At 40.0% G+C, this 26,133-nt stretch overlaps 1 protein-coding gene across 3 annotated transcripts in view; it reads left to right on the top strand.

Annotated features, from left to right (window-relative positions):
- CDH20 (cadherin 20) overlaps positions 1 to 26,133 on the top strand; it is a 118,712-nt gene that overhangs the window by 61,327 nt on the left and 31,252 nt on the right. For 2 of the 3 annotated variants that reach the window (XM_038128477.1, XM_038128479.1), the window contains exon 2: positions 19,535 to 19,902. In XM_038128477.1, coding sequence (XP_037984405.1) covers positions 19,660 to 19,902 — 243 coding nt within the window. In that variant the 5' untranslated portion in view covers positions 19,535 to 19,659. Of the gene's footprint in view, positions 1 to 3,219; positions 3,422 to 19,534; positions 19,903 to 26,133 lie in introns of those variants that run through there. The other variant, XM_038128478.1, reaches the window with a different exon arrangement.

Genomic DNA, 26,133 nt, shown 5'->3' with positions numbered 1-26,133 from the left:
AGAAATGCTGGAGTTTTTTTCTCTATTAATTTCTCACTGACTTCGCGGCTAGAGGAGTCTGACCAAGACAGAGTGGTAGTTGAGAAGATAGTTAACAGTGAATGATGGCTTTTTAGAGCTTGACAGACAACAGTGTGTTGAAAGGTGTTTGACATATTCTCATTTGATAGCATCACGTTGGTCAAGAGAAGATCCGAATACTTCTCATTGGCATTCAGCAGCCCCAAGAATTAAGGGTCCCTTTCAAATCTGATAGTTCAGATTTCTATCTGTCAGACAGTGTCAAAGAATTCATTCCTTTGTGTGGTTTCCAGTCTGGCTTTGCCTGGAGAAAGCACTTTGAGCTCATTTTATTTCATCTGCAAAGGAAGATGACAGCTCTTTGCTACAGAAAATTTTTGTCTGATAACTATACTATCTCTTAATATAGTCTTTTCAGCCCAAGATTTCCAAATACCCACTGCAGAGACAAGGCAGAGCTCTCCCCATTGATCTGTCACAGGTTAAGGCTGTACTTTGTGATGCTTTCATGTAGATTAAGACACAAGATTTAAGTGATGGGGGACAAAGGAAGGGAAGGAGCTGTGTTTGTGTGGGGGAATATCCAGAATTTATTGTACACTTCATTTTTATTTTTCAAAACATGCCTACATATCTGCAGTCCATACTGTCCATACGGTGTTTCTGGGCTGCTCAGTCTACTCCCGTATAGAAACATAGAATGGTTATGTTGGAAAAGAGCTCTAAGATCATCAAGTCCAACCATTAACCTACATGCCAAGTCCACTGCTAAACCATGTCCCTGAGTGCCACATCTAAATTTATTATCAGAAATAGTCCGTCACTTGTGACAATGGTAACTAGATAGACTGCTCTTAACCTCCCAACTCATTTCCTATTTGTCAGATCAGAAGCATCCGCTGAGTCCATGTAGCACAACATCACCTCACTCCTCCAAGCAGTGTCCTGCCCCTGCTATCTACAGCATGACTTCACATAAGCTACATCCAATCTATTTCTATGCCACATTGTCACCAGCTAAAATTGGTCTTGTTCCTCCATTTTCTAGCTGAAAAAGGAGAGGAACAGATAAGCCCCAGTTTAATTTGTTCTGGCAATTATTGGAAATCTCCCACAGAGAGAGGAGCCCTTGCCTGTCGGTGCGGAATGACATACAGCCTCACGGGCCCAGACAAAAGGAGACCCTGCTTTTCTGCAAGTCTATTCAGGCATGTATAGACATATTGGCTGAGGTACCAGCCCATCCGCATCTTAATGGGGAAAAGAGAGAGACAAGGACCTAAAAAAAGAAAAAGGAATGAAAACTGTGAAGCGAGGACAGACACTGTGGCATTGAAGGCTTGAAAACAAACTGTGCACTGATGAAGAGAGTGGGGAAAAAACTCTTGACTGGGTAGTCCAGCAGATAACTGCATTGCTGCTGTCTGTGTTTCAGAAGTATCAGAATAATTCTGTTATTACAGAAAAAGGTTATGCTAAGATTGATTTAGAAATGTGAATTAAAGATAAGTGTGTTTTGGAGCTGGAGTAGAAGCTAAGCTTTTTTCCTTTTCTCTTTCTCTCCCTCTCTTCCTCTCCCTCAATTTCTGAAAATCAGGATTCAACATTGATTCAACCCAAATGAAAGTGTTATGATAAAACATCTCTGAGAAGCATTTTAAAATATAATTTCCTGCAAAATGAGTGTGTAAGTTTATTAAAAAAAACCAAAGTGCTAGTCAAAAGGTGAAAGAAATATATTCCATGATTACAGAGGAAGAAAGAGGTTATTTAAGAAATAGCTGAAATGGCAGTTCTTTTTAAATTGTCATGGGAAAGCTTTTAAAACGTAATGACAATGGCAGCTATTCTTTAAGGTTTTTTCCTTATACTCTGCTCCTGAGCCAAGGGGAAAAGTGTTGGTGGAGAAAATCACTTTAAATTCCAGGTAGATTTTTTTCCTATGCCTCTGGATTGATTTTCCCAATTTATCCCTTTAACAATGCTCAATAATAATAATAAATAATAATAATAATAATAATTCTTTGGCCACCTAATTTGTCTACACTGAAAACAGCTGACAGGAAGAAATGTCAAAGTTTCGTCACTGGCATCCCAAAAATGATTTCTTATTGCATTAATAACATATTGCAGAAGAAAAGCTGTAATGTAAATTTAGAAAACAGCAGACCCCCCCCATCTTGTTTTTAAAGAAACTGTCGAGACATATCCAAAGCTCACTGCACTGATTGAAAATGCTTTTGCTAGCTTTGCTGAACTTAGAGCTGATGCATTGTTTATAGGGATTATAACCTTTGCTGTTGTTGTCTGCGACAAAAAATTAATAATGTACAAAGGTAGCAAGCATCAGCTTTCTTTTTGTTAATGGTAATTTCTGTGCAGGACGATTAGAGAATTTTTATGACTGACCAATGCTCTAGTTAGATAAGTTGAAAAAACAAAGTTTAAAAGCAAGAACTGTGCCACCAGATACTTAAAAAGTGCATGTGTAATTGCTGGGAAATTAGTTCTTACAGCAATTAGTGGCCATTGTGTTTGAGCATTAATAGCCTGGGGAAAGCATAATAAAGTTGCTCCTAACTGTTGGTAACAACACATTTCTCAGGGATTATTACTTAATTAACAATAATTTGAAAGGGTAGTTCTTCTAAGACGAAGCATTCATTTATCTGGTGCATCTAAACAATACCAGATCAAAACACGTCACCTGCTAGGATTTCTCTTGGTCCTTTGGTTTCACTTGTGAGTGCCTGCTTGCCTATAGAAAATAATGTATTTACATCTGATCTACTTCTTCTGTGGTTCCATGTAATAGGAATTTCTCCCCCCTCAGAAGTTTGAGCATTTTTTTCTCATCATACAGTGTCTTCTGGGTCTGAGCAGATTATGATTTTAATTAAAAATGCTAACATGATCAGGGAAGTACCTCTCACGCCCACTCTTTCCACGGCCTCTACACCAGAATGAGGCAACTCTTTCCCCAACACATGCATTATTCATTCCCAGCCACCTCAACATGAAATTTTTGCTATTGTTTCCACTGTCCACTCGTGTAGCTTATGTTCTCCCAGCATCCTTTCCAGTGAATGGTGCCTGTACACCTCACCTCCTGGATTACTGGTCCCATTCACACACTGGCGCATCAGTTGGGAAAGAGGGTAGATCATCAGACAAAGACTGTCCGATTGGTTTGTGGTGATGTCTTTTCTTTTTCCTGAAAGTTGCTGCATGCTGTAGTACAAACCAGACTTGTTCTTTGGAGTGGATTATGTTGAAAAGAGGGCAGAGCTGCTGAGGCAACCTGTTGCACACACTGCCCAGAAGAGCACAAGGGAAATGCAGTGTGAGAACTGAGCTGCAGCAGCAATGACAGAACAGAGAAATGCAAACATAGTGAAAGGTATGTTGTAATATTACTATTTATTTTTCTCAGAAAGTGGCAGAAAGTACAATTTCTCTGTTGCTTCCTATTGTATGCAGTGGATTGCTCAAAACCAGGAAAGATTTAAAAAGCATTGTATTTTTGTGTTGGTAAGAAACAGTTCAAATTCTATGTTCTCTAATATGTGGACAAGCTGTCTGAGACAGTGCTTCAGAAATATTCGGTAGCTGTCTGTTGCATTCACTTGTATCCATATAAGAGGCTCAGAATAATTCCATTATTTGCTCCTTATAGTCTGTTCAAGGAGACTGGAAGCTTAGACCTAGGCATTACTGGAAAGTGACAGTGACATGGACAAATTACTCTTAAACTGGTTGCAAAACTCTTCCAATTGAAAAGATGTTTTGTAAAATAGGCATTAGGCACATACATTTCTATTTGTGCTTTCAGAAAATTCCTGTTCAAACAGCTAATCTGCATGTCTTGACTGTCTAGATGGAAGCTTATATTTGGAAGTAGATTAGACTGGCACTTATGCAGAGCCAAGACTTCTGTAGTGGATCAAGATTGATTACAGTGACACAGAATTTCATTTTTATTTCAATAGAATTTTAAAATTTCCTAGTTCACACAGCATCAAAGGCATCCTTCTAAATAGAAATCCATGCAGTTCTCTATCTGAGGGCATATCTTATTATGTACAATATAATCAGATTGATATAGTATTGCATCAGAAACAACACAAGCTGTTTTGAAATGGGCCTTGTGGGAAAACAAAATGGGGGATATATAACAATGCATGTGTTTCTTTGAAGAGAAAGAAGAGTTACAGTGAATGAAGCTCATGCTAATTAATAACATTGGACAGACGCTATGTTTTTTCTCTAAATACTGAATGAATATTAAACCAGAAATCAAAAGTTTTATTGTCCTTGACATATTTTTTTTCCAAGTAACATTGTTCACATTTTTCGAGTTTATTCCGTTTTTCTTCATAGCAAAATGACCAGGAACTACTGCTACAGTCTACTCTTTGAAGTTGATGGTGTGTGGGGATTATCATTAAAGAATAAACTCCTGCATTTTTTTTTAAAAGGCTGCAAAGACAGGCTGCCTGTGAAAACCCTCTGCAAGCAAAGCAGTGTGGTCCCCATGCATGGGGAAATCCTCATTTTCCTCCTCCTGCCTCTGACACTGCATGAGAGGCAGTGATTAATCTTGCTGCTCCGCTGGAGCCATCTCCTCCAGCTCCCCAGCCAGCTACACTCCTCACACAGTGGAGTGGCACTCTATCAGAGGTCTCTGACAGCAGAGCAGGACAAGATTCTGCAGTCCATGGGGCAGAGACTTTCCTCTGCTCAATTTTTGCTGTACAAACTCTGCAGAGCTTATGTTCAGGACAGGCACTGCGGGGTCTTTCATCTCCATTTCAGAATGGCTGGAGAGGGTGCAAGCCAGGCACCCGCTGGTGGCCCACAGCCATTTGTAGGTGCTTCTCAAGGCTGGAATCCCAGGTATGGTCTCTGCCAGCTGGAGCAGGTGGGAAGTGCAAGCAGGCAGGGTGGGTGCAAGCAGACAAACCATAGCTCAACAAGTAATTTGCTGGTGGTGCTTGAGGCTGCCTGTGTGCAGAACTGGGACAACCCAGTCCTCCATGTTCTGTGTCACTCCAGCAGACTGCAATGCTCTCCCTATATCAGTTTTGCAAGATACCACATCTCTGTTTAAATCCTCTCAAAATGCAGCTGTTTGCTGAGGCTTCCCAAGTCAATCACATTCACTGGTTTATTACTCTACCTTCAATATTTAACTAGAAATTATCAACAACTGACTTAATCAAATCTGGTCATTTCTTCAGTGCATCACAAACTGTGGATTTAAAGGTGTCTCATAACCCCCTGCCTTAGAGCTGGGACATGAGCTGCATGCATCTTTGGTTTGCCCTTCCTGGTATTATCAAGTGATGCATTTTCATAAGCACACCACATCTCCCAGGTAAAATGGACACTGTGCTTTCCATATGTGTCATATTTTATTGAATTATGTTATATCCCTTTATAGTGTATTATATAACATTAAATTATACTATTTAATTTTACTTGACTGAAATATTTAGAAACCCAGTCCTCTTATATTATGCAATTGGAGATCATTCTGGCACTAAAAAGTAGAAAATATAATTTAGGCTGCATTTTGCTTACTATCATGTGATTGGCAAGAAAAATATTTCTTGAAGGAAAGATATTCTAGGGGCTGGAGAAGAGGTGATAGATTTTTGACAGGTAATACTATGAGTTTATATTGCAAAACGTATCCACAGTAGTATAAATAGTATCTGAATAAAATTGTAGTTTCTGGAGACATAGTTTGTGCCTGCCATTATTCGTTGTTGATAATGAGACAATCGATAGGCTAATGATACAGTACAGGCATTTAATTCTGCCATTTCAATGCCAAACCTACAGGTGTACCTGCAAAGTATATAGGTAGGTGCTGTAATTCTTTTATGTCTTTTAAATGCATCTGCAGAACTGTAGGCCACAGCTTCATGGCTCTGCTCACCTGAATATTCTTACTGAAGTACCCCAGGAGGTGCAAATGAACCAAGAAAGTAAGATTTACCCTGAGCAAAGTCTGTTGAAATCTAGAGACTTGGACAGAAGCTTTTTTGGGGGAAAAAAATCAGTTGGGGAGGGAAATTTGGTTCCTATGCATATTGAAACCCTTCACATTGAAACATGGCAAGTCCAAGATCAAATGCTGTAATGTAAAGAGCATCACTGTTAGACATAGGCCAAAAGTAAGACAATCAATGCCAGCTTTAGGTGGATTTATATAAACAAAAAAGTGAGTTTAAAAGAGATGAAAAAGAACACTTGTACTCTTACAGAAAGTGTCAATCAATTTTTAAAAGGCAGAGATACCTAGGGTCTTTTTTCTATGTTAACTGCTTAATGCAAAGAAGCATTTCTTGCTGTGCCCCGTGATGCTGTACAGCAAGCTAGGATGGAGTCACTGGCATTCAAACTTTGTTTTATTGAAAATACCTTGTACTTAATAGGACGGGTCAGTTAATTATTTTTGCTTGAATATATGGATGTGAACCTATTCTCAGAGGTGGGAATCAATGAGAAAAATGAGTAGATGGTCCTTATCTTCTCATATAGGGATTTAAAAGGCAATGGGGAATAATGGTCTTTTACAAAGCTGCAGGGAGTTTGGCCTAGTTAGCACTTTTGTATGCTAACTTTAACTTTAATAAAGTATCAATTAGCACATGCAGAATCAGAGACCCCTTCTGAATCAATAGAACATCGTTTGATGGTCATTTTATGAAGTAAGGAAGCTCTTCAGTGAGGTTAGGGAGTTACAGAGTAGCTTGCAACACAAAAGTCCTTATACTGGGATCAAGGGTACAACCTCCTGCTTGACAGGATACTCTCTTTTAAAAGAAACACCATTTAAACATACGAAGTTCTGGATCTGATTTACCTGTCCTGAAATTACTGCTGTTACAGAAGTGGGAACCCTCCAGAGCAAACAAAGTACAGCTGGAGTAAATGCTCTATTCCCCATTAGCCCCACAGTATGGCAATCCTGAACAAACACCTTCTGATCATCCCTTCCCTGGAAAGACCTATTTCTTATGATGATCAAGAAATGAGGGCTTTTATCTTCATCTTTTTTCCCTAATTATCATGAGAAGCACTGATCATTCCAGGATTCGTTTGGTATGTTCACAAAAGTCTAACAACATTACACATGCCTGATAAGGTTTCTCTCTACCACATAGAACAACCAGCTAGTTTATTTGAGTACTCACACAGTAAACACAATTGGAACATGTGGATTCAGCCTAACAGAGGAGGAGACAAAGAGGTGAAAAGACCCAAAGAAATTATAGAGTAGACTAGATGTAATGAGTCTTCAGACCTTTTATTTTACATTATAAGATGTGATTTTATTTGCATTTCAGGGTTGTAGATGTAAGACTTTTCTAAATTACTTCTGTCTTTTGTTTCTGATGCAAAATCAGAGATCACCTGAATAACTTCCAAGATTACCCTGAAGCCTTTTCTTAAAAGCTAAACAAAAAAAAATGAGATTTCACAGTTTCTGTCACCTGTTCCAATTTCCACCCTTCTTATTCTTACAGGTTTAGTGTTCTTGTAACCTAAATTCCTCTTGCTTCAAAGTAGGCTTATTTCACCTTCACCTGTCCTGGAAACTAAGATTTAGATCAGCACTCTTCTTGTTATACCTCTTAGTATGCATTATACTTTTTTAAAATCTGGTTATATGCCCTCACCCAAATCTTGTTTTTCCAGACTCAGAAAATACAAATTTTAACCTTTTCACCAGTCCTGTTTTTCCAGACCTCTGCTGAAGTTTCTTGCTGCTTTCCTGGCAGCAGTTTGGGAGTCTGTCCATGTCTCATTTTCAGCTGTGAGGTGCTGTCTTTTTATGTTGAGGTTGCCAGTAAAAATGCTCCACAGACACAACACAAGCAGTTTACCCAGCATCCTGTGGACACAGCACAGAGTGGCATTTTCCTCCTTTGGAACGACCCATGCAATAGTGTTTGCTCCTATTCATTTTGTGGTCATCTCCTTTCCTACAATGCTGACTCACAGGCTGTTATTCACTTCTCTATGCCTGGGAATTTGATTTTGCTCTTCCAGGACTTGTGTTTTTCACTTGTCCTCATTGAATTTTCTGGTATTGATTTCCAAACATTTCTCCAGTTTACCAAGATCATTTTGAATTCTATCCCCATATTCCCAAGTGCTTACAAAATCTCCCAGCCCGATGTTCTTCTCATATTTTGTAACTGTTAGCATAACCATTCACTGTTCTGGTCATGAAGCAAAATCCTGCAGGACCACTCAACACTGACTCCCAGTTTAACACTGAGCTGCTGACAGTGGTCCTTCAGGTTGTTTTCCAGTCTGACACTGTCATATCACCTGGGTCTTATTGCCCTATGCTGCCTTTGACAATGAGTTGTGGAGTTGTGTGAGACATTTCACAAAGGTCAAGTTGTAGTGAATTTCTCTCATTTCACATAGGCTAGGCCAGTTATCTTAACCAGAGAGAAAAATCGGGCTGGTTTTGTTGTCAACTTGTTCTTCACAAATTCATGCTTGCTATTCCCTAGCACCTTATTATCCTCTAGATGCTGAAAATTTGGTTGTTGGTTCCAGTAACTTTCCACATATTAAAGTTATAATGAAGACTGTAATTCACTAATTCACTGATTCCTCTTCCCCACTGCTCCCTTCTCCTTAAATATAGGTATAATAGTTTTTCTCTGCCAGTCTCTAGGAACTCACTTATCTTCTGTAATCACATGAAGGTATTCACTAATTTTGTCTATTGCTTTAGCTGGTTTCTGAAGTACCTGAGGGAAAATTCAGTGTGGACTGATTAATTTTGCAAGAGATTTCAAAAATGTAGGTTATATTACTTGTGAGAAGACAGAATATAATATATAATATCCCATCAATTTTCACTGGGCACTGTACCTGGCTTTTGGCTATGATGAAGTTGATGAAATAAAAATGGATCAATCTATGTCTTCATGCTTCCCCCAAATTTAAAAGAGAAGCTGAAAATCTTCAGAAAAAGGCTGGGGAAAAAAAGGGAGAAACTGAAGTTGTATTTATACTGCTACGTTTTTTTTTAAAGAGAAAAAAACAATTCTTCAGTCAAAAGGAAGAAATCAAAACTCACGCTTCAGTGCATAAACTGATTACAAGGGTCAGCAAGGAATTGTTCTCACCATTTCCATCATCTCACAACCGTACAGTCTTATTTTTTATGGTTAACTAAAGATTACGTATCAAGCAGTTGATATCACATTATTGACCTCAGCATTGAGCACTAGTGCTTATTCCCATTGTTCTTTATTTTCCACTTCTTCCCCTCTCTGAAACTTCAAATACAAAATATCTAATTAATCAGACTTCTCCAACAAAGAGGAAGAAACAAATTACATCAAGTCTGGAGTTTTCAGCTTTAACTTGAAGCAAAATTTCCATCTGTAACCATCTTTCAGGCAAATTATTTAAGTATGCATGCATGTCTTTCACATCTCATACATTTTCCCAGCAATCTGTAGTTCAATATCTAAGAAAAAAAACACTTTTCCCTTTTTCACATGTACTCTCATTAGGATTTCACTAGTGTCAGACTGGAAGACCACTCCATTTCCACTTGGGATGTACCATTTTTCCAGCTTCCTGGTGTAATCCTCTTTGCTGCTATTAGTCACAGCTATTCTGATGTCAAGTTTCTTTTGTCAGAATTTCTTTCATTTCTGAGCTATCTCTTTCAAAGCATGTGAAGAGGGAGTTTAACTATTTGGATGTACCAGCTACTGGCAATTTCCAAAGGCAAAAATCTCAACACTAGAGCAGAGATCTAGTTTGACAACTCCATCCCGGTATCTCAAAAGATTGTGGTGCAGAACTTGCTGATAAAAATGCAGATGTGTAAGTAAGAAAGAATACATCTATGTAAGAAGAATCTTGTTGCTGAAGTACACATACAGATCTAAGAAAGGACCTTCAAATTATTTGAGGGGTTACATGAAGTGGCTGCCAACAATGGGAGAAATGGGCCTTGATGTCCCTGCAGTTGCTGCGTGTAGGATTTCTCCCTGTTCATGTGCTGCGTTCAGGGTCATTAGTTCTTTGTAAACCACCGATGTCTCCCTGCCTGAAGAGGAGGTGTGTCTAAATATTGAAGAGGCATCAAATGACCTTTTAGTGACCATTAGTAACAGTGAATGAAAGCCATACCTTACTTTCAGATCCATACTCAAAAGGTTGCATTGATGTGCTCTACTGATCGCTGAAAAGGATTTAAAGCAGCAGGGAGGCTCCTAGAATTTATATGCGAATAAAATCTTTCTCTAAGACTTTTAACAGACAAGTGAAGAGGAATAGAACTACAAAGCCTGGTTTATTATGGTAATGTCTTTCCCTCATATCTTTTCCTTCATACACAATAATTTCAGCTCCTTACAGCTGCCTTGTCACAACAGCTAACATACCTCAGTTACTACAGCAGAGCTGCATGCAAGATGATCCCTTAGTCAAAGAGATTGTATAACTGCCCATACTTTCCTCAGTGGGGACATTAACCTGATTCTCATTTCTCAAATAAACCTGCTAATCCACAGGGAGCAGATAGAAATGCTGGGCAAACAGTTGGACTCAGTGATCTTAGAGGTCTTTTCCAACATTAATGATTCTATGATTCTATGGTTTTATGAAATATAGTAATCCTTGGGATCTCTCCTTTCACAATGCTAAGAGAATGTCAGTGCAATTATATTACTGCATAAGCTCATTTCTTTGGGAAATCAGACTCAAAACAGCTGCAGAAGATTCTCCCCTCTGAAGGACAGCAACCAGATGGCTCACAGCAGATAATGGAAGGATGGGAATTTTGGCCAAGAATACCTCAGCTCCTACAAAAGCTGCTATTACATCACCATTACAAATTGAACACTAAAACAGATGGAGCACGGTGTTTTGGATTCTTCTCTGAGCGATTCACCTGTACGAAACTGACAAGCAAAGAGTTTGCCAGCAAGACAAAAGATCTTTTATTTTCTGGTAAATGCTTGTTCTGCTTAGCCATTAAGCAATCCAGACAGGGAACTGCTTCATCTAGGATACTCATCTGATGAAATGGGAGGCACTGGGAAAGCTGGAAACATGTCCCAACATTGGATTATGAAGAAGATGGAAAATAGATAATATGTACTTCTTTGTGAGGGGTAGGTGTTGTTAGAGCATGTCACATTTATAGAGTACAATAGATAACATTACACCTATTCTTCATGGAAACTGCAACAGTTGAGTTTGAAGACCAAAACCCAGAGGCTGGCATGCAAAGCATGTGAAGTTATTTTTCAGGCTTTATGAACCTTTTGCTTGCTGTCTTAGAACTGGACAAATGAGGTCAGCACATATTTATTGCTTCTTACTTCATTCTTTTCAGCTTGAAAGAGTCCTGTGAAGGCTAAGCACTCATATTCTATTATTTCTAGAAACATTTTGAAGCTAGGTGATAAAAACAAGATAGAGTATTTAATTTCTAGTATTCCTAGAATTTCAGACAGAGAAGGAGGCTGTAAGACTTTGGTTTGGTTTCATATACTGTAGCTTGGTGATGACGGGAAAATGTTCATGCTGTTGGTTAGTAGTGTATGTCCTCATGCTCAGACAAGGCAATCAATGAGATCAGGGGAGGTGCAGGTGCCAGCGTTGTACTGCTGAGCAATTTTAGAGTCAAGAAATGGGAATTAGAGGAAAGACTTTCACCTTTAGAGCTATTTTCTTAGTTAATTTAAAGAATATTCTTTCCCTATGAAAAGACACCATAAAAGAAAAAAAAACAAACAACAACAACAACAAAAACCACAAACAGACAAACCAAAAAGCAACAACAGAAAAGCCCACTATCCACTGAATGCCAGTGGGTGCATACAGTAATTATGAGAGATGGCAAAATATTAATTTCTGGTTAGAAAAAGAAATTACCTGTTCACTTCTTTATCTTCAACAGCTGCTTTTGGAAATGGATTGGGGTCCATTTCTAATATGACAAAATTCTGTATGAAATTCCAAAATAATGAGGAACACAATCACAATGAAACTAGGAAGTTGTCTTCACCAGCAACAGCACATAGGTCCTTGTCAATCATTGGTTTTGATCTTTATGCATGGGAAGAAATATTACCTCTACCTGGTGCAGGCAAACAGCTGCTTCTCATATCTGTCACCAGACAGGAGATGACATATTTTCTATCTTTGGCATGTGGGGTTATCAGAGAGCCTTCTTTCTAACTATGCAGTGGTTGTGGGATACAAAAGAGATCATTTTTTGCTGCTACATGGAAATATGTCATATTGTGGGGACTAGCAGATACAAAATGCTAAAGAACATGATCTGCTACCATAGCCACCATGCAGCACAGGCAGGGACAACTCAGGTTAAAAACACATTCCAGGTGTGCAACAGGAACAGATTTTATCCCATAGCAGGGGAATGGCAGATGCCTGAATTGCTCAGGGGCCTTGAGACAAGTCTGAGGAAAGGCTTCTGGTACAGCTGCAAAGAAAGGTCATACTTTGAGGAGAGGAAGGGCTTTATGGCTTACTTTGTTTTGTTTTCTCTAAATCATCATATGTGCTACTTTATATGAACATCAATTCACAATTTAGAGTTATTTGTACAGGCTTTTTGACAGCATAGCAAAAGTAGTCAGGATGTGAGAATTAAAAGGAATTTTTGCTTAATAATGAAAGCATAATTAGTATGATTTTCATAGGTTTTGTCTATCTTTGCACATCCTTGATGAAAGAGGGGTTGTTTTATCTGAATTTTTTTTTAATTTTGCGGTGTATTTGCAATGCTACACTTAGTTCCTGTTGAAGTTGACTTCAGCAGAGTTAGTTAGACATGCATGGGGCTTTAGAAATCATCCTGTACTTCTGTACTGCTCTTTACAGTTGTATTTACAGTGCCTCACACTGAGTAAAAGCTGGGGATCAGATCTTCCCCTGATGCAAGTTATCAGCATAATTCTATTTGGAAATGTTTACTTTGTGATTGTGTGTGTCTTTTATTCTTTTGATCTTTTTATGCATCTATAACCATAGGGCTGGGATTTATACGATGGGACTCCCTCTGTCATTCTGTGGGATTTTTCATTCTGCAGACACTCCAAAGCTTTGAAGGACTTCAGATCTTGAACAAAATGAGTTCACTGATGCGTCCCAGGAGAGATTGTTGACTAGTCTGTAGATATAATTTTATGACAATGGATTGTATTTGGATTTAATGTTTATGCACCATATGGTACATTGTCAAGTTTCATTGTATTTATGAAGATCTTAATAAAGTGAAGTAAAAATAAAAATACATGTTTAGGCCCAGTCTGTTTTCAAGAAAAGTAACTAGTGCCTCTAGATTTTTCCTTTTAACTTAAACTTGCCCAGAAAGTATAACAACAGGTAATAGTAACAGTAGGACTGTCTAGGGATAAAGCATAGGAAGTTCTGGAATTAGTACAGAAATATTTAGGTCTACAGATAACTAAATTAGGTACTGCAACATTAGGATTTCTAAAATCATAGAGTCACAGCATCACAGAATGGGTCAGGCCAGAAGGGACCACAGTGGTCATCTGGTCCAATCTCCCTGTTCCAGCAGGGTCATCCCAGAGCACATGGCACAAAATTGCAACCAGGCAGCTCTTGCATATCTCCTGTGAGAGAGACTCCACAACTTCTCTGGGAAATCTGTTCCGGTGCTCAGTCATCTCCACAGTAAGTTCCTCCTCATGTTCAGGTGGAACTTCCTGCATCAGTTTCTGCCCATTGCCTCCTGTCCTGTTGCATGGCACCGCTGAGTAGAACGTAGATACATTCTATTGACACTCTCCCTTCAGATACCTATACACATTGATGAGGTCCCCTCTCAGTCCTTCTTGAGACTGAGCAGGCCCAGCTCCCTCAGCATCTCCTTGATTGCCCTCTACTGGACCTGCTCCAGGAGCTCCATGTCTCTCTTGTACTCAGAAGCCCAGAACTGGAAACAGCACTCCAAGATATAACCTCACTAGGGCTGAAAAGGAGACAAGCAGGGCATTAATTTCCCAAGAAATTTTGGTTCCTGGATCAGCAGAGCCTCCGTCCCTGGTGCATGATTTTAACACCCATTGTGGTGGTGTGTCTGGTGCAGAATACAGCCTACAGCTGCTTACTGACTGGTGCTCCTATAGGCTTATTGCAAAGATGTCTTATGCCAAAGCAGCAAGCAAATAAGGGCACAGGAGCTCTAAGCGCTAATCTGTGAAAACATAAAAGAATAATCCATTTCATGGTGGGTAAAAAACTGCACAGTACTCCCACCTCCACCTCAGTTAAAAATATCAAAATTTAGAAATTCAAGAAACAAAGTAAATAGCTCATTTGGAGAATTCTTTTTAGTCAAATTTAATTTCTTCTTACTGTGGTCATTACCAATTTATTTAGTTTCTTTTGCAAAACACTGGGGGGAAAAATCTTTAAATGTATCATTAAACACAGAAATAATTTTCCTTAGCATATTCCTAGTGCAGTGTATGTGCTGCTAAAAAACGTGACATATTTGAAACGTTTACTTAAGAAGTATCACAAGAATTTGTGTACTCTTGTACAGAGAAAGTGGAAGGAGGAGTTTAATACTGGTTGCCTCTCTTCCCCACTTTCTCAGTGTAATACTACAAATTAATTGCATTCACTCAAGCCATGAGTCTGCATGGGTTCCACTAAGGTATGGAGCATTCTACAAGAGTGCTGAGTCCACACAGCAAAATCCATCGCAAGGACCAGGCATAAAAGATATAAGCACATAATTAATTTTATGAATGCAAATAGTCCACTGACTTTCTGGGAGATCACTTGTTCATTGTGATGAGTACAGTAAGCATGTCAGTCAAGCTTTTCAAGTCTGAGCTTTTTGACTATAAAATCCTTGGCATTTATGTAAATATGTATTGAGCACAATACATTTCAATCCCAGTGGAACTCTCTGGGTGCCCATATGGTCATCCAAACTATTAGTGTTTTTATCCTTTTGTTGGAAGTGTTGTTCTCTTCAGAATTAACAAGATAAATGTGTCACTTGCAAGAAATGCCAGAAGTTGGTTCTGGCAGTTAGTTCATTTTCCTTTTCATCTTTGCCCAGAATTAGCTATTCAATTAAGAATAACTTAATTACAGAACAAATATGTGCTGGGGAGGGGGGTAATGTCTGCAGAATTGGAGCATGAAGAGTAGTTCACACTTGGAATATGCCTACTTTAATTTGCAATATGGGCTAAAAGAGAAATTAATATTTTCATTGGTGAACCCTTTTTTTGTTGAATAAGTAGGTTGTTCCTTTGTACCATGTATAGACCACAAGTAGACAAAGATCAATCAGATCTTCATGGGTCTTTATGAAGCTAAAAGTTGTATTGGTAACTGCTGATTGACCAAAAAAAGGATTTTCAGCAATGCTTGCGAGGCAAGAACAGAGAAAGTAACCTAAACAACCAAGCTGGTAATCAAATATTCATCACAAAAGCTGGGGCAAGAAAGGCATTCACTTTGGGTCAGGGATATAAACTGCACAGATACACCTACATGTTTTACCACGGAATAGACAACTGTGAGAGAAAAAATGAAATATTTAAGTTAGTCTTGAAAAATAAAGCACCCTCTGCAGAAATCTCGCAAAATTTGGTCATGTAGTTTTCCCAGACTCAATAGTTTTTGTGTCTCAGCAAGGAAAACAAGATTTCCCTCTCTTTACTGCCTTCAAATTCATTGCACATCCCCATGCTGAGTCATGAAATGTGTTTCTGTAATATATTTCATATGGCAAGCAGAGGCTCATCAATTCCATCTTTGCAGATTTCCTTAAGAATGCATTTTGAAGGGCTCCAAGAAACAATTTGCATTAAGGGAACATTGAAAGTTCAGTTCTGCCTCACTCAGTAATGCCAAGTAACCCTTCCTGTAAGATGGGTCCCCCTGATTCCCTGCAAGGAACAGAATCTACCTCCAAGCCTGAGCCAACCATCTGTGGCAAAAACCACTGTGGACCATCTAAGTCCAGAGACCTCACCAAGCTAATACACCCCAAGCACCTGGCTCTTATCCTAACCAAGTGTTGTGTCTACAGCTGAAGTGACCCTGTACTCGTCCATCACACTCATCTGCATGAATCCTCTGAGACACTCAGTCACCCATGGCCTTACCTGTGGCTCAGCCATCACTTGTGCTGCCACACAGTTCAAACCCTAAATGTATGTGAGTGCCTTTCTACGCCTCTGAGAAATGTGTTCCTAGGCCTGCAGGCCTTGCAGATGCAGAAGACAAGAGCACACACCTGGGGTTGGTGACACCGTGGGAAAAGAGACCCAAACAGATCAGCAGCACCTCAGCCCAGGAGTTAACAGAGGCCTTTTTCATCCCTTTAACACCAGCTGAGGACCAGAGACAGAAAAAAATGTCATTCTCCTTCAGTCTTGGAGAAGAACCACTGTGGACTAAACATTGTTATTAATGGTATCAATTTGCCCTTAGACAAGGAGCTAAATGCAATGAGTTTGAGCCTGCTTGCTCATAGTTTTGGAAAGGCATGAGAAATCAGAAACTCTGCTATTAACAAAGGGGAAAAAAAAAACTGTTCCACATCAATACTATTGCTTTCTTCCATTTCTACAAAAAAATATGACCATGTTGCCATGGGCTGGCAGTAAATGGGGAAATTACTGGTACTCAAGGAAGGAACATCCTTTTATGAGGATTTACGGTACTTAATGGCAAGTTTCCTGACAGTTGCCATACACCAGAATAAGATTGCATTGGGAATAAGAAATGTTCTTAGGGATATTACTGCCAGGGACCACTGAGTCATATGCTGTTTTCAAGAAAGGTTCCTCATGGAACTGCTCATTCAGATGGCTAAAGCTCTTCTCACAGAGAGCCTGAAGCATTTGTATCACTCCTCTTGACCTTTTTTCACTGCTTTTTCTTACTTTGCTTATTGCTGATTTAATGCACATGTGGATGAAAAGCATTCTGATGATCAGATTTCTTTTGCTATTGCCTCATTACAGGTATACTCGTAATTCTGCAAGTTCATTTAACAATGTCTTGATACCTTGCCTAAGCACTGTTGATCCTTGATGGCTGAACTTAATTGCAGGAGACACCTGGCACCATTAGTTTTGAATTTGTGGTTTGAGAATTCACCTACAAACACAATTCCAATTGCCACAGGAATTGGTCCATTGTGCTGTATCACCACTGCCACATAAACAAAAATGCAACTGATCTGTACAGTAGGGGGAGTTTCTTAAAGCAAAAACTCCAGGTAGGACCTTAGCTGCTGGATCATAGCCTGCCCGCAGTTTCTCTTCCATTGCAGGTTGTATTCCCTCAAATTATACTGGGAGGTGGTGGGAAGCTCTTCCTCACATTTGCTCACCAGCAAAACATGAGTTGTAAATAATGTCCCCCTGACTTTGCTGAGAATAACTTGTTGTTTAGAACACACCAAGAACATGGTGGGCGTACTTATGAGTGGAGGGCTTCAGCCTTCTTTCCCCCAGTGTAGAGGTGTGTTGGAGTTTTGGAGCAAAGGTGTCACAGGACAAAGAGAGGCAAGCCCTGCACACGTAGTTACTGGACTCCTGTGGCTGTGGGCATCCACCAGGGACTGTGAGCCACATCCCTGCCTCTCACAAACAGCTGCCAACTTTTTCATGAAGTTCCAGACACACAGAAATTACTGTGGTCCTTCTGGGCTTGTACTGCTTAGGGTCAATCCCCATTCTTTAGCTTCGCAGACAACAAACCTGAGCATATTATGTAGCCGGTATCTAAACAACAAGCTGTTCTGAACTTTGCTCTGCTTAGAAGGATTTTACCATGTTCTGTGCTTATAGTTTTGATTTTCTTTGTCATATCTATTCAGGCTTAGGTTATAAACTTTTTCAAGGTAAAGGACCCGTTAGTTTGCTACACTTCACAGCTGTATAGGCTAGCAGCACTCTGTGATCATACTTCTGGGCTTTATGCTTGGAAACATTATTTTGTGTAGAAATTAGTCTTAGGTGGTCATTTTGTCTCTACTCCCCCAGTGGACATCACTTCCAGACTTACACTGCCCTTTTCAGATTTCAGCCAACTTTTGGATTATTTTCTGAATTTCTGTACCCAGTTCTCCAGTTGTAACAGCCTTTATGCTGGGGAATCCACAACCACACTCTTCTTCTCTGTTAAAACATAGCATTGTCTCAGTCTTTACTTTAAAGTCATGCAACTGTCTAAAATACTTTTTTATTATTTTGAAATCTTTCATGGATTTCAGCTGGAAATATTTGACAGATATCTCCTGGTACATTTATTTCCACAGGATAAAACAATTAACTAAGCCTAAACACTTAAGTGTAGAATAGCAGTAAAAGGAAATGTGAACTACTGGCTTAAGACTCAAAGCTCCATGTGCCTTTCCTAATTAGTCTGTTTGTCATGAAAAAATGTTTATTTTTTGTCATGAAAAAAATAAACATCCTGTTAGTCATGAATGTTCTTTAAAGGACCAGTAAAAATACTGGACCAACAGAGGATGTATGGAGTGTTTTGACATAGTAACTTGTGTGCAGCACTAGATCATTAAGTTCAGCAAAATGGTCTGCTAAAGGTTTGCTATAATCCATAGCCTGGAGTGAGGTCACCAACTAAACTGACTTTATGGCAAGAAAAGACCCTAGACTGATAAGAAAGCGTCCTCTGATAGAAAAGCGTCCTCTGATAGAGGTCATTATTCCTTTGCCTAAACAGGTCTTTAACGACTGTGAAAGAAAAAAATGTGTTAGCATGACTTACTTGGATATAGAGTTTGTGGCCATCAGCACTGTGAAACATTTTGTGGGTTATGAAATGATTAACTGACCGTTCGAATTCTAGAAATGTTGCATTTGTAGCAGCAATCGGTTCGTCAGAGAGGAGGCAACAGAGTGTGAAACCTGAATTCAAGCAACAGAGAGGCTGAGAGAATAATTAAAGCCAGAAATAACTTGGAGCTTTCAGAAATTATACTCAAGGTTTGCAATAGAGCAATATATGTATTTATATAGACATGTGTGCATGGACGTGTGTGTAATGACAATGGCACAGTTTCCGAACAGAAAGATGGTTACCAAATATTGTTCTCCAGCTATCATAATTTTCCAGAGTGAACTGGTTTTAAATATTCTCCAAGAACTTCTGGTCATAAATATTTCTAAAAAGTATGCACTTCACTCATGCCAATCAATATCATAAAGTAACCCTACAGGTAAATTAGCAAAGTCAAGAACTCATACTTATTGACTAAACCTTGATATGACCTGTACCTAAGGCTCCAAGTCTTCAGCTTATATGATAATAGTATTTCTATTTTCAAAAGTTTTGCATCCTGATCTTACCTTTTTATATCAAGGATTAAATATTTTATAGTATATTTGCCTATTGAGAAAACTCATTTGCCTTGAGGAAAAAGGCATCCTCTTATGAATCTCCTTTAACTTTACAGGATACTGCATTTCTGAGAACTAGGATCTCTCCTGGACATTTCAAAGGACTACATAGAGGACCTACTTTATTCTCAAGGGACCCAAGTTACTGTGTTTGGACTTTTAAATCAGTCCTAGTACACAGATGTGGACTTCAGGTAGAATGAGCAATGCAAAGAACTTGTTTGGACTTGGTGTCTCCTTATATTTTTGGGGTCTGATGGACCTTACTACAACTGTGCTGTCAGGAAGTGCCAGGCCGCTCACTGAAGGGCAAGAAGACAACCTGTCAGACAAGCTGCATCAGCGTATGAAGAGGAGCTGGGTGTGGAACCAGTTTTTTGTTCTGGAGGAATACACAGGAACCGACCCTCTCTATGTTGGGAAGGTAAGATCCACGGTGGGAGGATGTCTGTAAGACCGTATCCATCTGAGTATCTGCAGATTGTGGTGAAACACGGGATGTTTCCTCAAGAGCCTTTGCTTTCTTTCATCTGCATTAATTTCACTTCTGCTCCTGAGAGCTTTTGCCCCATGTCACCTTTGTTTGGGAAGAATTTCTGTTTCAAGGGGCTGTCAATATATTTGCCTATTTCAAAGAGATCTGCTGCATCAATCATCAGCTGCAATTTGAGGTAGTGTTAGAAAATCTGCAGCAATTTTTCCAGGGACTCCTACAATGTCAAGGCAAAGCAAGGTTATATTGACGTATAAGGATTAGGAAAGAATGGAAGAGTTTGTGATCATGCTTCTGTCCATGATCAAGTCAGTTAGAAGCTGCAATTCAAAATCAAATTAAATAGCCAGTTTCCCTTGAAAACTGACATTTTAGTTTTTGTTTTCTGTAAATCTTCAGAGTCAGAGTGTCTTCTGGCTTACCACATCTTGACTACAGGTTAATTTTGTGGACTACAGAGAATTTGCTCCAGATCCGGAAGGGTAGATGGACACCTCATTAAATCCAACTATGAAGGGTCCTATTTCTAGATCCCTTATGCCCCAAGAACCTACCCATCAGTACAAATATGCGAAAAATATATTCCTGAGCTCATCCTATACATATACTTGGTAATATTTCACATTTACTTTTCTCTGTCTTCTTGAGGAAGAAGCTGATGGAAATCAGACCAGTGGCATCTGCTGTCACAATCTGTCTCACTATAACCATCCTCCTTTTTTGTTTTTAAAGACCCTGAATCACTGACCCTGTATTGACCTTTTTATTCAAAGTGTTATGGTCAGTGTCAAGTTTGCTTCTATTCTGCACCAAGGTGACAAATCTGGACAAAAATGTGGAGAGAGTTAATGTGCTTAAGTGTTTGAACAATACAATCAAGATTTACATGCCTAGAATATCAGATACAGCTATGACAAGTCGAGACTACACAGAGGTATATATGAAAAATAACTTAGAAAGGATGTCACAAAATAATTCCTTCACATTTCATTGCTTATTTTTTATGAGATATAGGCTCTGTTTTTCCTTCCAAGCTATCCATCGGCAGGAAAAAAAAATACATATTCAGAGGCCCAGTTTGGACTCAAATTTATCATTCTATAGCCCCATAGAGCTAAATTGTGCTCTCAGTCACACCAATATAAATCAAAATGGATCTGCAGGCTTCAGAAGACCTCCTCCTGATTTATCCCTGCATGACTGACAGCAAGATGTGCTCTCCTTCCTCCCACAGCAATGGCATTACTTGTGATTGCCTCCAGATGAGACCTCATTAGTCTTCATTCATCTGTGCACCTAGCTTTTCAGGTCTTGAGATCTCTATTGATTAAAGAAATTAATATTTGTTTTCAGGCAATTCCCAGCTTTGGAACAAGGGCCAGACTTATTATTCCACATTCTCAGTTACATCTGAAATTACTTCAGGCTTCCACTTGTGAGTCAAATCTTAGGTAAAACAAATGTGGGGAGAAACCAGCTCATCTTTTAGACCTGGTGTTGTCATTAGGAGCACACACATTTGGCACAGTCAGCAGCACTCCTGAGTTTGCCACCTCTCAGCTTTGCCCAAGGGAAGGACACCAGGACACCAAGACGGCTCCTCATGGCCTGTGCCCGCCATTCTGAAGCCCAAGCTGCCATAAGGGAGCTTCTCCAAGGCTGCCTGCACTCCAAGGTGCCTGGCTGTGCTCGCACCAGGGTGCACAAGGGCTAATTAGCACCCACGGTGAACAGGGCCAATTAGTCCCACGCACTGCTGAGCTGGCACGGCTGGGTCCCTCGGAAGGTCTCCTAACTCGGCAGTGCTCCGTGTCATCCTGGCACCAGGGAACTCTGCTGCCAAAAGGGGCCTCTGGGGCTCACACATTCCATGGTCTCCCACCCCCCATCGGGTGGGGAGCAGCCAGCCGAGCGGTGGGATGGGGGCTCTGGGGCTATGTGAGGCAGAGGCTTCCCCTTGCCTCACCCAGCCAGAGGCACAGGCGCTCCGGAGAGGCAGCAGCCTCCCACAGTTCATCGCCCGCCTGCATTTGCGCTGCCTGAGTCTTAGGGATCCTTAGGAAAGGGGTCAGCAGGGAATAGACTGTGGGGTGAATTAATTGTTCTGGCAGGCCAGAAATTTTTCAGCCCAAGTCACCCCAGGCTGACTCAAAAATAGCTCTGTAAAGGCTTGCACAGAATGGGGCGGAGGTGCAACAGGGCTTTCAGTCTGCTGCTGGCTGCCCACACCAGCACTCCAAAACAGCCCTGGGTCCCACACCAGGCCAGGAAGGGCATCTTCTAACTGATACCACCCACAACATCCTGAAACATCCTCATAGCCAGGCCTTGCTTTCATCCATCTGCTCTCTCCAAGTCCTTGTCAGAAGGAGAAAGAATGCACAGCACAGAGCCTGTTGTACAGCTGGTTCTGGCTGGTTCTGTATGACTGGAGCAACCAAAAAAGCACCTTGACTTGAACCACATGTCCAGGCTTGCCTAATATGATTTCCAAGGCTGCTATGATTCTGTGAACTTCCCTAGACAACTGTTAAGGCAAGGTGCAAAATATGTTCTGGACAGAGAAATGAAAGAAACTTCCTGATGCGAAGTCAGTACAATTTTTCCTTTTCTCCAGTGCTCATGGTAGTGATTTAAAGTACTTCAGCCTCAGAGGGTTCCTGGTCCTGTCACAGATAAATATAAGGCTTCAGTTTTCCTAGAGGTGGTCATTATTGGCTAATAGGATGAACCAGGGAAACCAAAGCCCCTTCATTTGCTACAGCAGGTATTTTCCACATTCAATGAGCAGCCTACACTGTGTCAGTAATTGAACTGGAAACACACTTCACCATTTGCCATGTTGGAGACTCCCTAACCCTGTTTCAAAGAAGCATTTGAATCACAGCAGCTGAATAAATGAATAAAATGCAACCTCTCCGCAGACTATCAGTGTACATCAACCACACTCGCTCATGCATCCTTACAAAAATCCCCTGCAGGTGCTACCTCCCTGGAAGCGGAGAAGGGAGAAGCACATCAAGGATGGAGTCACAGACTCACAGACTGTTTAGCAGAGCTGTGTGGGTTCTCCCCTGAGCTGCTCACTGCAGTGCTACTCTCTTCCACATCTCCTTTGCCAGGAAATGTGTCATTCCAATGCAGATGTAACATCCTTATGTTTTTTGTACTGTTCTCATCAAAAGGAGCAACGCAGGTTGACACAGTTAAAAATTTCTCAGGAGTTATCATCTTTATTCCTCCAATAACCCATTCCTTAATATGGAGGAGAAAGTAAAAATTAATTCCTCCTACTCTGTATCAAACACATGGCAGCACAATTCAATTCACCATCTTTAAAACAGAGCCAACTTGAAACTAGATCACCTTTCCAGCACAGTGACTTTTACACTTCAAACTACAGCATCCTGATATTAGGTTTGGTGTGAACTTCAGTCCCTTCAGACACCAAATTCTTTCCGATTTATTGCAGTGTGGCAGTATTATGTCTTTTTGTCTTTTACACTCCTTTTTGCTTTGTCTTGAAAGAGAGGGTTATACAAGAAGCTGCAAAAGTGCTGCTAGCATTTGTTACTGCCTAGCCTTGGTTGAGACCCAATGTTTCTAACAAATCACAGCTAGACAGAGATCCTCTTGTACTCCCAAATTCTTAATAGCATGCCATGTTCATTCCTTGTTTGCTCCCTTCACAACTGCATTTATTCCAAATAGGGCTTTGGACAGAAGGTGTAATTTAACCCATGAGTTTGATTCATCATTTGCTTCTAAGTAGTCTGAAAATTCCTGAACACCTACTGCTATTTCAAAAAATGCTTCTTTTTTTCTTTTGCTTTTCCTTCTTATTTTGCTCCTTCTTCTTCTCCATTTTCTTTTCCTGTTCCTGTTCCCTTTTTCTTTTACTACTTTCTTTTTTCCTTGTTTTTAATTTCTTTTTTATTCTTCTCTTTCTTTTCTGTTTAACTTTTGCCTTTTGACTTTGAATTTGACTTTGCCTTCCTCTTTCTCTTTTTTTTTTTCTTTTCCTTATTTAATGAGGACTTGTTGGTGTTCCAAAACACATTTTCTTCCATCAGGCCCAGCTCTAATTCCCCAATCAGGTCTAACATCTGTATCTGTCTCGGCAGCTGCATTCTTTCACTGGAGCACTAATGCACTAAAACAAATGCCTAAGATGTAGCTTAGTGGTTCTGAATCAATTTGAAAAGCTATAATAGTGTCCTCCTTCTGGAAGTATCCTGTTTACTAGCTCCTACAGTGATAATCTCTGAGTTATGGGTGTTTAGGGTAAGTAATGACAACCACTGTCTTTTTTTAAATTAATCACAAGATGGTGTTTCCTGAAGATACACCAGTTTGCAGTCCCGGTGCCTGCATGTGAATTAATACACATGGCAGCCATCTAAATTTAACTGTTTAGCACTGCCAAATATTTCTGGGCTTTTTCTTCCACCATCCAGTTAATACATCGCCTGAGAGTTGCCAGCTTTTCTCCAAAATATCGATGTTTCTCAGATGCAGTAGCCACTGCAGGGATAGAGGCAGAGGAGGAGGAAGTGAAATCCCAGTGGCCTGACACAGCCATCGTCACAACCTGCACGTTCAGCTCCTGCAGCCACATTGCACCGCTGCTGCCCTTAACACTCACTGTCCCAGCAGCTGCTTGGAGCCCATGGGCCACCTCCATACAGACCTGTCTGCAGGTTGGGATATGCCATGGAAAACCTCGGGATCCCACCTCAGCTGAAAGCACTCTTGCCCTAAAATCAGGAGTGGGTCCAAGTTCTGCATAGATCACCTGACCTACCTGAGAAGCAAGTAAGGGAGACACCCTTCAGAGAATGAGTTTTTCCCGACCAGACCCTTCACTGGGGGAAAAGGTCTTTCCACTCCCCAGTCTACAGGATTGTGTGCCCTAAAACAGCTGAAGAGCTGCTTCAGTGGCACTAGAAATGCTTAGGTCAGATAAGTCATTTTGTCCACTTTCCTGTTAAAATTTCTCCTATGTAATAAGTCATTGTATATGTTCTTTATGTTTTTAAACAGCTCAGAGATGAGATTTCTTCTTTCTTTCTTGAGAGAATAGTCTTTAATCAATTGCACAAAGTTTGACTTCTGCTTTTTGACACAAATTATCCATTTCTGTTTGGGTTCTTTCTTCAAATACTGTGTTCATATATTCAGTTTAATATTCTAAGATTTTTCTCTCCAGTACAAATATTTACCTATGTTTGGCCCCATCCTCCAAGATTACTCCCATCTGTCCTTTAAGCTCATCAAAGCATCAAACACACACCTAATTCTGACCATATTTCTGAGATTATTTGCCTATATATGCACTTTAAGATGTGCTTAATTGAACCCAGCCCACTTTCACTGCTTGTTTAAAATTATTATTTATCCTTTATTCATCGCCCACAATGATAATCACACTGGAAAACAGTATTCACATTTGAACCATTTTGATTTTTGCACCTCAAGTCTCTTGCTTTCCTGTCTTTTGGTACTGAATGATTACTGCCACTGGGCATTGACCTTTATGGTCTCTTCCTCAAAGGCATGGAAGTATGAGCATACCATTGTGGATTTTCATAGTGCGAGTGAAATTAACCAATTTGATTGCTTTTGATAGTCATTCCAGTATTTCATGGGAACCAGGTGTTTAACAGAATGTAGTCCCTGGAATGATTAGTTTCCCTGTTTTAGATTATAATTAGTACTGCATTTACTCTTGCTCTTTTCTGTTGCGTTCACAGTTATCTGTGGCTGCTCAGAACTAATTAGCAGTCATGCAATAAATCTATTTGCTAATTTCCTAGAAAATCTGGAATGGTTCTCATTTCTATAGCCTGCCATGGGCATAAGCAACTGTTTCTTGATGCTTAGCTTACCTATTGTTTGACAATACTGCTTCCTGAAGATGTAAGGATCCAGACTAATTTTATTACTAAAATTTAATGGAAAAATATTAAAATATTTCTGAATCATAACACTTACTGGGTATCTCTCCCATTCTGCTTTCCCCTTGATCCCAAACAGATTCACCTTATTTGCCCCAACATTATGCTACCCCTGTAGTATTTGATTCCTCTTAAGCCATGTGAGGAATCCCTGTCTGCAGCTTTGCTGACCTCACTTTATCCCAAATCTTCTCAGTGGCCATTG

The sequence above is a fragment of the Motacilla alba genome, chromosome 2, assembly GCF_015832195.1.
Source record: "Motacilla alba alba isolate MOTALB_02 chromosome 2, Motacilla_alba_V1.0_pri, whole genome shotgun sequence".
NCBI classification, from domain to species: Eukaryota; Metazoa; Chordata; class Aves; order Passeriformes; family Motacillidae; genus Motacilla; species Motacilla alba.
The sequence above is the reverse complement of the archived record's forward strand: the minus strand, read 5'-3'. Positions and strand labels throughout refer to the sequence as shown.